Source organism: Anabas testudineus, chromosome 24 (genome assembly GCF_900324465.2).
Source record: "Anabas testudineus chromosome 24, fAnaTes1.2, whole genome shotgun sequence".
In the NCBI taxonomy this organism is placed as follows: Eukaryota; Metazoa; Chordata; class Actinopteri; order Anabantiformes; family Anabantidae; genus Anabas; species Anabas testudineus.
The window spans coordinates 9577158-9590460 of record NC_046632.1 but is presented as its reverse complement, the minus strand read 5'-3'; the positions used below and the strand labels follow the sequence as shown (position 1 = coordinate 9590460).

The window sequence follows — 13303 nt, the reverse complement described above, 5'->3', positions numbered from 1 at the left end:
ACGTGGGTCAACAAATGACTGATTCAAGCCCCATTTTCATGCAATTGAAAATAACATTCATAAAACCTTCAACAGAGAATTGAAGGCAGTCAAACATTAATTAACACTGTTGTAATAAAATTATGCACATACATACACACATATATATGTATATATATATACCAGGAAAGTCTGTACATAGTGTTAACAAGCACCTGGACATATGGTTGAAAGCCAAACATTTACCAAGTTTGGACATTTTATGAAATCATTCTTGCTATGCAAACTGGTGGGCAAAAGCAACATAGTGAAATACCAGACCCCATGTTTGGGTACAGGGCTTCCAGTGGTTGAGTGAGCTGAGACCTAAAATAGGTCTGAGAAATGTGGATATACTCCATGAATAGAGATAAAACAGACTGCTGAAAGAAAAAAAAATCAAAAAGATAAAATAACTTAGGAGCCTGCGAATAAACCTTCAGACATCAGTGAAGAAAAATGAATTTTGTGCGGATGGTGGTTTGAAAGCATGGGAATTTGTGCTTCACAGGGAGGAAACTTAAGTTCTTTTGAACAGTAATGCAATCACATTACCAGAACGCGAAGATTGAAGGGACTTCTGTAATTTGAGATCAGCCTCTGACAACAGGATTTGGTTCTGCATTGTGTGGGTTTTGTAACAAGGCTCCAGCTGAAGATGTGCAGACAAAAGACCGAACAGTGATTCATCAAACACGATCTTCATGAGTGAGAGTAACAAATACTTTTATTTTTGTTGTTTTAGAATCCTGTTTTTTCACGGTCTGAGACACAATCTTAAGAGTTAAGTTAAAAAACAAAGTCTCAGCACACCTGAATGTGTGACAGGTGCCGTCGGAGGAAAACGCTGACTGGCAAGGAAAGGTGAGAAAACTCCCACGCACCGTATCTACTCGCAGGTCCAAGAGACAGAAAGGTAGTGAATGAATAAATATTAAAGCCAGAGCAAGACAACTTTGGGAGTTATTTCATATTTCTTTGCCAAGATTTAAGTTGAGCAATACACATGTTTATCATATCACGTCCTGGACTGTCTGCCTTTAAAGCTGTTTTATCTCCATCAGTGGCAACACAGTCAAAAGGTAAAGTCCAGCTTTTAGTTTTAGAAATATCTCAACAACGTGATGTCCTATAAGGCTCAGAGAGGAACTGAAGTGAGGAGAAGGAAATAATCTGCAGAAACCTCAGGGTTGTGTGTTGTGCAACTTGCCACTAGAGGGGGCACGACCCGGGGCATTAACGCACCTTTAGTGCGGAAAACTGTACTGTGCCCTTCAACAAGTTTAAAAAAGCTGCACGATCAGCTCTTTACACCGCTTCAGGCGCCTTTACAATGAACCACTGGTGATAATATTGAAACTGAAACGTCCCAGCCTCTCAATAATGCGCATATGAATGACCTGGTCAGAAAACACAAAAGGCTCTTTTACATGTTTATTAGTCACAGCTGATGTCTGGTGGATCGCAATGAGCCCTGTTATGATTTTGGGCTCTCCCGGGTGCCTGCGGTCCCTCCTCCACCAGACGTCAGAAACCAAGTGGTATAAAACACATGTGAGGCCAAACCGACCGCTCAAAGTCGCAAGTACCTCGTTAACCCGAAAGCCTGCGGTCTGCCTCCTCAGAGACAATAAAGCGGCTCTGAACTTGTAATGAGACTGAAACGAGGAGAGATGCGCTAAGCTGCCACACGACTTCTTTCTACTGAGCTGAGCACAAGAATGCAAAAGAGACGTGCTGATTTCTACAGTAATATCTGTGCAGGATAATGCTCATGTGTGCCGGGAGAGTTTCTGTTGTTCGGGACTTTGAGTAATGTCTAATGGGCGAACACACAAAGTTGGATATTTGTTGATAACGAGAGGGACTGCCACGAGAAAACCAAATAACTGAGGGGCTTTTTCTGTTATTATTAAAGGGCTTATCAGTCTTATTAAGAAGATAAACCGACACTGACCTTGGCCGCCCTCCTCTCAATCAGCACATTTCAACTACGGAGCGAACCCAATGTACAGAGAAAGATGCATTTGGGTAAGGCTTTGCTGTTCGTCCTCCTTCTCAACTGCGTAACTTTGTGCTCTTGCCTGTCAACTTGTGCCACCGTGGATATTGACCATGTGAAAAGGAAGCGAGTCGAAGCGATACGAGGTCAGATTTTGAGCAAGCTGCGGCTCACAAGCCCCCCTCACTCCCTCGGACCAAGTAAAATCCCTTATCAAATCCAAGCATTGTACAACAGCACTAAAGAGCTGCTGGAGGAGCTTCGGAGGGACCGGCAGCAAAGTTGCGGTCAGGACAACACAGAGACAGAGTACTATGCCAAAGAGATTTACAAATTCAACATGATTTACGGATCGCAAGAGAACAGTAAGTATCACAGTTCCTAGGCGCCTACGTTTCTATCACTTTCTCGTTTTAATGCCGGTGTCGTGCCAAAGAGTGACTGTGCGCCAGAGGCTCGTTGTCGTCTACGGGAGGTGGTTACCGTCAGGGAACAGGGTGGGTTTTAGCTTAGACCATCGGTTCTTTAGCAGACAATCATTTTAAGCAGGACACCTGTAATCAAGAGGTCGGTTGTGCGTAATTACGCACCAAATAAAGAGTGTGTGACTGAGCCAGCCTAACGCGCTAATTTCAGAACTACAACACATCTCATTGATCACGATCACTGGTTGGTCTATTAATATTCTAATATGTGTCATTTCTAAAGCTTTAACTTAACTTTGAGAATCAGAGTAAATGATGTACTGGACCACAATTGGCTTCTAAACTAGTGTCACCTAATCAGATCCTATCCAAATGTATTAAACTTACATTTAAGGTGTTTTATTATCAAACTCCGTGCAAACCCCATTTTGCACAGTTAGGCCCAAATACCCCAGTAAAGAAACATATTTGTGGTCAAACATTCTCTCTAAAAAAGTGTGTGTCTCTGCTCTTTTGGTTGAGTTCGACTTGTGCTTTGTTCATCTTGTGGTCACCAACCTGTTTTAAAGCCTGCACCACTGTTCCAGGAAAGCCATTCCTGCTCCCGTTCCCTACGTCTCTCCTCCTCCACTTGTTTTTTTTTTTTTTTTTTTTCTCCTTTGTGAATCAAGTCCCTCTCCCCACACATTCCCATTTCCTTTCCAGTCAGGCCCAGATGAAAGGGAAATCTGCCCAGGCGGAGGGAGCTGTCTTAAGGAGAAGGAACAGGAAAAGTTAGATGATGGAAGGGCCTCCACGTTACTCAGGATAGAGAGCTCCCTCTTTCCTTTGGAGTATGTCTGTACAGGAGAAATAGGGTCCCATGAAACCTTTACAAATACTGACACATCATTTCCATCCATCTCCCTGTTGAGATGGGGCATAAAGTGACCCCACTGACTGTCTTGGCTCGTAAATTTCCCACACTGGTGGCTCATGTCCATGAGATCACTTTCTGTAGGTTTAACTTCACTAAATTGAGTGTGAAACTGATTCAGCATCCTTTCCCTTAATCCTGAATGACTCCAGTGTGCCGTCATTTTATTGCCAGTAGGTAACATTAGGTCATGTTTCACTGCTTGGTTAATAATGAGCTTCATTAAGTTTGAGAAAAACTGCAAATTACCGGTAAAGACCTGTGAGTGACCTGTGCAAAAACCCTTATGTGGCCCAGCGATTTCCACTATAGAATTAAAAGCAATAATCTGGAAGTGGGAAAGTGGTGCTGAGAGGGACCGGTTCATGCAGCATGAGAAATCAGAATAGGATAAACGCTGTGCGTGTGCATGAGAGGGCCTCATGGTGTAAAGCAAAGCCAAGACCATTGCATCAGTCTCTGAAATCAACAGGTGTTTCTTAAAAGACCTGTTTTCCCTCAGCAATGTTCTGTTTTGAATCTGACAAAATGGTTTTGACAAAAGAAAATGCCACGCAGTAGGTGCCTGGAGTTGGTGTGGAGGTGTCAGTGCTGGATTTAGAGCCACAGGTGCACTGTGGTACGAAGACGTATGAAAGATATGCTTTAGAGTACAGTGAGGACAGAGTTTTAGTAGAGCCTTATCTCACGTTACCAAAAAACAATGTAAAAACATGCAGCTGAGACTGGTTAATGTGATTTTCATACTCAGCAGCAGGCTAGATGAATGATTCTTTGTGCTTATTTCTCACTCTTCTCTCACTGGTACTATAATTTCTTTGGTTAAAACAAAATGTCAGGAAGACATAATCCTCCCCAGCAGTTTAACACAAGATATTAAGGATGCATTACAGAAGTTATTTGATGTTTGAAATAGTCTGTGTCTTTATCGTGTTTGCTGTTTTATCCATGAAGTAACAAAGTTTCTGCATATTTCTTAACCTTTCTGATCAAAATGCAAAACAAATACAGATTCTACTTAAAGCAGAGCTGATGAGAAACTCAACTCAACTCAACGTTTTTAATAACATACATTTGTTTGAGTGCTGCATTGAGTCATCGTGTCATCCCCCACAAATTATGCTCCTGCTTTATTTAATTTTCTCGTATTCCTCATTCTTCATACAGGAACTGTTGAGCAGCTAAAATCTTGTATTCCGCAAGAATGGGCAAATAAACCTGGTTAGGTTTAGGCACAGCTCTGAAGATAGAAGAGTTACAACAGTGAGATGCCAAAAAATACTAGCAGGCCATAGTCCCAAAAGGGTTGATAGAGATCTGTTGTTTACTACTGAGAAAAAACTACATTTGGTAGTAGAGTAGCTTACAGTAGCTTCATATTCACTGTATTTTGTATTTAACTCATCAAAATTATCATAAGAAAGTGTATTTCCCAAAATGTCAAGCTATTCATTTAAGATAATGTACAAACAGAACTAAAAATGAGGCCCATTATTATGAAGACACAATCACCGTAGGGTGCCCCCTTGTGGTAAAACTAGGATCAGAGTGCTGGCTTTGTGGAATCAATTTTTGACCTGGATTAAGTGGCTCGAGCGAAGACAGTTTATGAAGGTAAACTGTTGATCTTTGGTGAATCTAAGGTGACTCTTTGTGAACCAACACAAATCTGTGAGGCGTTAATAAAGCAGGGACCTGCTGCAGAACTGGCACTTGACTCCATTGAGAGGCCGGGTAACAAACATAGGAAAGATTTCCTTATATAGCATGGTACGCACACCAAATCTGGCATATGTCAATGACCGATGCTGGGTTGTGGAGAAGTCATCGTGGTCAGGAGGGGTTTGGGTCCAAAAAGTTGTCAGTGGGACTGAGGATAGCAGGGCTTTTGATACGCAAATACCAGGGAGACAAAGTCATACTAAGTTAAATAATATTGCTGTTTCAATTACAACATTTTCATTTCCACCAAATATAGACAAAATGTGTTAGAAAAACACTGAGGAATTTTGATAAGGCAGGCAACAACACCAATCATTTCACTGTGGGCTGATAAATGTAGTGCCAGCGACTAAAGACTCAGTAAACCCAAATTCATATTTCAGGTCTGAGTGGGTTTTCCAGCATATAAAAAAACATTTACTGTAAATCTGTGTGATTATTATTTTTATCTCTGTGTTATCTCTGTACTGCATTGCCATCTAAAGTAAAAAAAAAAAAAAAGTAATATAAGTACTGACATTTCTGCCAGCCCAGTTTGCGATACCAGCTAACAGTGTACTTTTCCTCTTTGGACCATGAATGGCATAGCTCTGGCAACGAGGCCGAAGTCTGATCCAAAGACACATCTACCACAACAGACCAAGTCATTCACTATTTTACAGAACTGTTTTCAGACTGAAACAGTGAGGTTTACTGAAATGACTAATCGTTAGGAAGCTTATTTTCTTTGTCTTATTCAGCAGAAAAATGTACATGTCTTGGTTTTAGGCTGCGGGTCAGTCAAAAAAACAAATAATCTGATGAAGTCATCTTGATTTTTAGGAAATTCGGATAGACATTGTTTCACCGTTTTCTAATAGACTAAACAACTAGTGAATTAATAGAGGAAATAATTACTACAATATCTGAAAATGTAAATAAACATAATCACTGCTTTTTTTTAAATGTCCATTCACAGCTTCTACTCTCAGTTTCATACACAGATCTTTGATTTATACGACCAAGAATTATTATTTTTGCATGGCTTCTTGCAAATAGAAGCATGTTTTTTAACGTATAAAGTTAATGCTGCTAGTAACACCTCCTGCTACAGTAGGTCTACTGTGCAAAGAGTCTTATCTTGAGAAACTTCCCATTTGAACTGCATCAGATTACAAAGTGACTGCCTGTGATTACGTTATCAAGACTTCCTATAGTAGTTGAGGTCTGTGTCTGGACATACGCTGCTGGTTATGCATCAAATCCTGATAAGAGTTCTTATGCTTATATTATTCTCTCACTGAAAATATTTTTCTCTCTGTTGTAGACGATCTGTCCTACTGCCCAAAAGGCATTACCTCTAGGGTTTTCCGCTTCAGCGTCTCTGCCATGGAAAGGAACTCAACCAATCTCTTCAGAGCAGAGTTTCGAGCTCTGAGGGTGCCAAACCCCAACGCCAAGAGGAATGAACAGCGGATTGAGCTCTACCAGGTGCGTAAAGGTACCGTTTCCTTGTCCTTTTACGTAAATCAAAGGCAAAGCTCGCCGTCCAGGAAACAACAAGCCTCAAAATCTCTCTTTTTTGGATGTATGCAAGAATATTACTAGAAATTCAATCCTGCTCTGTCAAGAATGTATCTTACATAAGCTGGATACTTGTTCTTCAGCCGTAATTGTTAAAGTGAGCCAACGACAACTGGATTGTGGTTGCAGATGTGGGTAAAAGCCAGACCAAAAGCCAAAAAAGCTCAACAGACCTGTAGAATGTTTGCAGACCCGGGACAGGGGTATGGTTAGTTCAACGCTGGCAGCCCACATCTAATATGGTCCCAATTTCGGTTATGTAGAGGTCTTTAAGATTTAGTCCTCCAAACAACATGCAAAGTTTATTAAGCTGTTAAAAACAGGCTCTGGTCTGCTGAGTGATGAAATGATCTGCAGTAGCCCAACTCGCGTTCCTAATTTGTACTCAGTGTCATCAGGTCTCTGCTTAGAAATCTGCAATGACAGTGGCATTAAGAAGCAAATATGAAGATATATATGGACACATTTATTACAGAATAAGACTCTAAAGCTAAATAAGCATTTCACTTTTTACCAATCAAATGTAGTCGAGCTGTTGTTGCTTATTAACTTGGATTAAGGCTAAGACTTCCATTCAGGGTGTTGTGGTTCATAGAGCTCAGCATCTTTTGTGTTATGCCCTATATTAACATGGCACTTTAACTTTAACAACCCACTTGAGACATTCATGTTTTCTGTTTTTTCTAAAAGTCATCTTTCAGAAAAAAGTGACCTTTTTTAATGGCAATTACAACTTGGATGTTGAAGTTATTATGTTATTTACAAAAGTAAAGCTGGTCATTACAGTAACGCTATCAAGATGTGAATGTGGCTAATATAGCTGTAGTCTTGTTTTAGTCAACTCATTGGGTTTAATGTCATTATGATATGATTTTGTTTACTTTTTGACTTCATCATCCGTTTGCATATTCCAGTAATCTTAGTTCATAGGATGTTTAAAGTAATCAAAACCTTTATTGGGAAATGGCGTCTGCTCCATTGGACTTGTTATTTTGTTGAAGCCGTATAGAGATAGAACTTGGCCGTATTTTTGCCTTGCAGATTATAAGGCCAAATGAACACATTAGGAAACAACGATACATCGGAGCCAAGAATGTGCTGACCAGAGGGACTCCAGAATGGGTCTCCTTTGATGTGACTGAAACAGTGCGGGAATGGCTGATGAACAGAGGTGAGACTGAGATCACTGTCGCTTGTTTCCAAAGCTGTCATTATTCCTAACGATCATCTCAGGATTCAAACGAGAAATATTAATTTCTGTCTTAAATATGATTTTAAAAAAGGGGGGCTGTTGAATTCACTTTAGAAAATCTGACAAGTCTCTTTTCCATAATTGTTTGCCATCAGGAAGTAATTTTGGTTTGGAAATCAGCGTGCACTGTCCCTGCCACACATTCAACCCAAACGGTGACATCATTGACAATGAGAGTGAGGTGCTGGAAGTGAAGTTTAAAGGTGGGCTTCAGCCATTTTTATCATATAGTTACTTATGTCAAGAATCAGTTGCTCTTTTGATCTAATGTCTGTACCATGTCGCATGTCCTTACAGTCCTAAGTCCTACAGTTTATTGGAGTTTTGGAAAAATCTGCCTAAATATTAACAGATTACTTGTGTTACTCTAACTGTTTGATGACCGTTGGAAAAAAAAAAAGATGCTGGTTTATATGCACATTAATCTTGACTATAATTAAGGTGTGGATGGAGATGAAGAGCAGAGTCGCTTGGATATGGATCACCTGAAGAAGAAAAAGGAACAGCACTTGCCTCATCTCATCCTCATGATGATCCCGCCCCACCGCCTGGACACCCAGTCCACACGCCGGCGCAAGAGAGCACTGGACACGAATTACTGTTTCTCGTAAGGGTCTTTAGCAGTAAATGCTGGTACTTTACATGTATCAGCTGTACATTAAATGCCACATAATTAAAAATGTATGTGACAAATTGTAAATTGTCACTATTGTTCTTCTTACTTATCACAGAAACACAGAGGAGAGCTGCTGTGTTCGCAAGCTCCACATCGACTTTCGACGTGACTTGGACTGGAAGTGGATCCACGAGCCCAGTGGCTACGATGCCAACTACTGCTCTGGGCCCTGCCCCTACCTGAGAAGCTCAGATACAACACACAGCTCGGTACGAAGGACCCCAGATGACTGATGATTGTAATGGTGGTCATATTACTTTACGAGTATACAATAAATATTATACGATCGAGTTTCAAGACCACCATCAGTAAACACAGTCACACAGCAAACTTTGCAAACTCAGCAAACTGATTTTTACTAACCAGCATATTATTACAATTGCGTCACTTATTACATAATGACTATAATAAAACATCTCTGTGCTTTCCAATAGCTTCTGAGCCTGTACAACACTCTGAATCCGGAGGCATCGGCCGCCCCCTGCTGTGTCCCTCAAGATCTGGAACCCCTCACTATACTCTACTACTCTGGACGAACCCCCAAAGTGGAGCAGCTCTCCAACATGATTGTCAAGTCGTGCAAGTGTAGCTGAGAAGACGCTAAAGGCGAGGTAGATTGGCAGGATTTTACTAGGTACTGACCAAACCCATACTCATTGACTTTTGGACTCATAGCTGTGACAAATACCTAAACTGACCCTGTGGCCTTGTGGTTTAGATCTGAACACCACTCCGGTGTCAAACTTTATTCAAGGGTGCAGATTCTCTTAAAAACTTGAGGTCAGATGTTTTTTTTTTTTTCATGTTTTGTATTTTTTCCCCTCCCGCTCAGTCACTTCTGGATGACAAGTTATTACTTTAATCTTTAAAGCTCCTACAACAAACGAAACTTATTCAAGTTCTGATCTCGAAAATTTCTGTTTAGATTTGTGAAGATGGACAACACACTAAGGCTGGACTGAAGAGAGCCATGTACAAATCTATCTGTGACAAGAAAAAGCAGTGAATCAATGAAAGAGGCTCACTTTGTGGTGTATTTCCTGCTTCTGAAGCTGCAGCTAATAAGCCACAAAATTATGCTCTCTACATAGTGAGTAGAGCAGCTCTGTGTTTCTAGCCTTGTGATGATATTGTTAATAGTCACTAATATAGATGGTGTTCTGATGAATGGTCAAGTCCTTTCAGACTGGATTTTTCCTTGAACTTGCCTTAAGTTCTCTTCCCTTCAAACAGTGGGCATTATCTTCAAACACAAAAGGAGAAAGGACAGACTTGCTGCTGTATCCAAAGCCATAGCTGTGGTCAGGGGAAAGGAGAGCTGAGAGAGAATGCCTGTTGGATTTGCAATGGAAAGCGAATGAGCAGAAGAAGTCGAGCCAAGCGTTTCTTTCTTTGGCCAGCCAGCAGCAATGGCCTTTTTTTTTTGTGTGCATCTATTAGAGTGGATGGAAGAAGAAAAAGAAGAAGAAGGGACGCGTATGGAAGGGAAGAACTGTGATGGAAGCAAGCCATGAGCACACTGCCATTCACTGGAGGTTTTCATCCCTAGCAGGTTCAAATTATTTTTGGGACATCAAAGAATATACTGGAAAAGAACAAGTGTTACGCAACAGGTTTTTATGAGATTTCTTTTACATTAATAGCAGATTTGGTCTGTTATGCAACTTGTCATATAGTGAATGTTTCACTAACTGGGAAGAAATTTGACATGTATCTCCTATGATGGAAACACTTTTACATTAAACCATAGGTACTGTTACAGTTCCTAGTAACTTAGGAAGCATGTGCAACGTTTTTTGTCTATGTACAAATTAGTTTGACCTGTTGTTTGTGATGCAGTATGTGTTTGACTATTTACTATAAACAATATACTTGCTTTTACCAACGTGTACATGCACACAGCAGCTCCAACCCTCAGTGTCATTGTTCAGATTCTTCTTTGTGTACTTTGTGCCACTGCCACCATCGTGGTGATCCAAAACGGCTGCTGACCTCACTTACTGCCCCCGTTGGTCATGTGCTGAGTTGCATCTTACAGACATGGAGCTCCAGTTTTTTAGGACACACACAAGCAATACTCCCAAGAAACTCAAGATACATGTGCACCTGTGAACACGTAGTTAAAAGCAAATATATAAGTGGATTAAAAGGTGACTCTGCTCAATTAAATCAGAGGATTTTTGAAATGCAGCTGTCCTATCTCGCCTGTCAGCCATCCCAATCCTTGAGCTGATAAGGAGTTGCATGTGCGTTCAGGGCTATAAAAACACTGCAGTCGTTCACTCCCTCTGCCCTTTGCTTGTTTTGGTGCTCTTTTAAAGTGTGAATCCCAACGTAATTAAAAAGAAAAGAGAGGGGGAAAAGTCACAAACAAGACAGTGGCTGGATGTACAGTTAGACCTCGTTTTTTCTCCAAGTCAGATTCTGAATCCCTGTACTGTTTGACATTCAGCCCAGTCAGAGTCATCTAGACTTTAGGTGAGGTTTCTGGGAGCAATATTGTTTAATTGTTTTGATGATCATAATTGTTATTAAAAAACAACATGCAAACCCTGTATGAGCCCTTTTTAGACCATAACAATCACCTCACGAATGAGATCTGCTAAAATATCTAACTCCAAATTAGGGAATGATGAATTTACCCACTGGTCCCGTCTGCCATATTGAAATGCCATTTAAAATGCTATTTTCTAATAATGTTTTGGTTCCATATGAACATAATTTTTCTTACTTGAATCTCACCAGTCCCACCTGTTTCCTGCAGGCGTTTTTTTTTTTTTCTACCAGAGTAATAAATTTAACTTCTCTTTCTCAAGGAGTGTTGCTTAACAGCTTTCCCAGGCAAAAAAGCAATTCTTCTTCCAGAACATATTAATGTGCAAACATCTCTTTATTTTCAGATTTTTCATAAAATGTTTTATATAAATCAGACATAAATCGGTAGCACGTTCTATTTTCACACTTGATTTGTCATTTTATTAAATGTAGTATTTGACTGTTTGACCTTCTGTAAAGTAGCTGTAGAGCATGTGAACCAGAAGGAGATGATCATTTTCTTCACTTATTAACAATTGAAAGTGATTTAATTCATTTAAAATTGAAAAAAGCTAACTTTTAAAGTGAGAAACTTTTAGAGGTGTTTATGATTTTGTCACAGTTTATAACTAGCGGCCTGTGTTATGGTGACATTAGTAATGACGATGAAAGCTAATGAAAGATTGCAATCAGTTGTAAAGATTTGTTGGGGTGAGGTTCTGAGTTGACTTAATATGTACTGACAAGTAGTCAGAGAGAATTCTCTTTCTCTGTGTGCCCGTTATTGTTCCCTGTCACAATCAATCAGAGATGAACCATAATGGAGACACAAAGACCAGAGGGCATGATGAGGTCTGAAAACAGGGTTCAGGGATTTAATGGCTTTGCAAACAGTCCTGTACTAACAAGCACATGTTACTGGTAAAGACCAGCCGTGCCCCATGCATGACTGACTCTTAACCTTCACCAAAATCACTTTCTTACATCCATTTGTTCCTACTAGCACCAAAACCAAATCCAGCTGGCTCTCACAAGCTTAGTATCACATAAACGAAATGCTCTGCAGCTGCATTTCCCTGTTTACTTCAGTAAGCAAATGCAACTAAAACTAGGTGGCTGTTCACGCTCTATAAGGAAAATAATGCAGAGTATCTGTTCCCATGTTGGTGTAATGGAAGCACGTAGAGGGGTTAGCGCTGGAGACTCCGTAGCCTGGCTTAGGTCTATCTATTCATGCAAGGAGTCATTTTGGTTCACACAGCAGCTAGCCACATTGTTCATCAAAGTTTATGATGTGGTGATGGAACGTGCTCATCAAATGCCTTGTCTTCATATTCTGTATTTGTTGACAGTGAATGGTATAAAGTGAAATATACATAAGCAGTAACTGAGAAATGTGACAAATAAAAATGGGTCTTAAATGCTTTATAAATTACACCACTTGATGAACAGTGAAACAGTGATGAGACAGCAGGAAGATCAGCACAGACTGTAATTTTGTCTCTGGACTTTCTTCTTTTATTGTCTACTCCTTTAGAAATTGAAAAACTGCTGAACTTGAATTTAACTTAAAAGAAAAAACTATGGTTTGAAATTGCAGATACAAACATTGTTTGCTACTTTTGGGGTAAAGCTGACCATCTCAACCTCAAACCTGCAATAAACCTATTTCCAGCTACTGGATGAGCAAGCCATAACCTGATTTGAGTTCAGGGTCCATTTCTGGGTTGGAGTCTGACTTTCTCAGAACTTGTGCTCTTCCAAGACTCACCAATGATGAATTGCATGACACGTAAATGCACGGAGGTTTGGAAAACTCTGTCTGCTGCTATTCCCTGAGCAGATTAACAGATGTGGAGTGGGAAAAAAAATGAGAGGGGGAAGTGAGAGACAGACAGAGAGCGAGTGTGTGTGTGTGAGTGTGTGTGTGTGTGTGTGAGAGAGAGAGAGAGAAAGAGAGAGAGAGAGGGGGCTGTTGCTGCAATAAAATCATCAGGTCACATCAGACTAGTTCTCAGGCCCCAGGGTGGAAAGAGTTGTGTAATTCAGCAAGGAGAAGCACACACACACACGCACACAAACACACGTATACATGTCGAGCCAGCGGCCATAGTTACTGGAAAAGAGTGAAGGGGTGAACAAATATGTAAACACATATCAACTTCATAGACCTTTATAGCTAAACAAATGAATG

At 40.4% G+C, this 13303-nt stretch overlaps 1 protein-coding gene across 1 annotated transcript; it reads left to right on the top strand.

The window, feature by feature from the left end:
* The first annotated feature begins 1609 nt into the window (after nucleotides 1-1609).
* LOC113149807 (transforming growth factor beta-3 proprotein-like) lies at nucleotides 1610-12579 on the top strand. The gene is made up of 7 exons (XM_026342113.1): nucleotides 1610-2385; nucleotides 6390-6553; nucleotides 7688-7817; nucleotides 7994-8101; nucleotides 8340-8505; nucleotides 8630-8783; nucleotides 9009-12579. The coding sequence occupies exons 1-7, from the start codon at nucleotides 2040-2042 to the stop codon at nucleotides 9165-9167; spliced, it is 1227 nt and encodes a 408-aa protein (XP_026197898.1). The 5' UTR covers nucleotides 1610-2039; the 3' UTR covers nucleotides 9168-12579.
* Nucleotides 12580-13303: the final 724 nt, after the last annotated feature.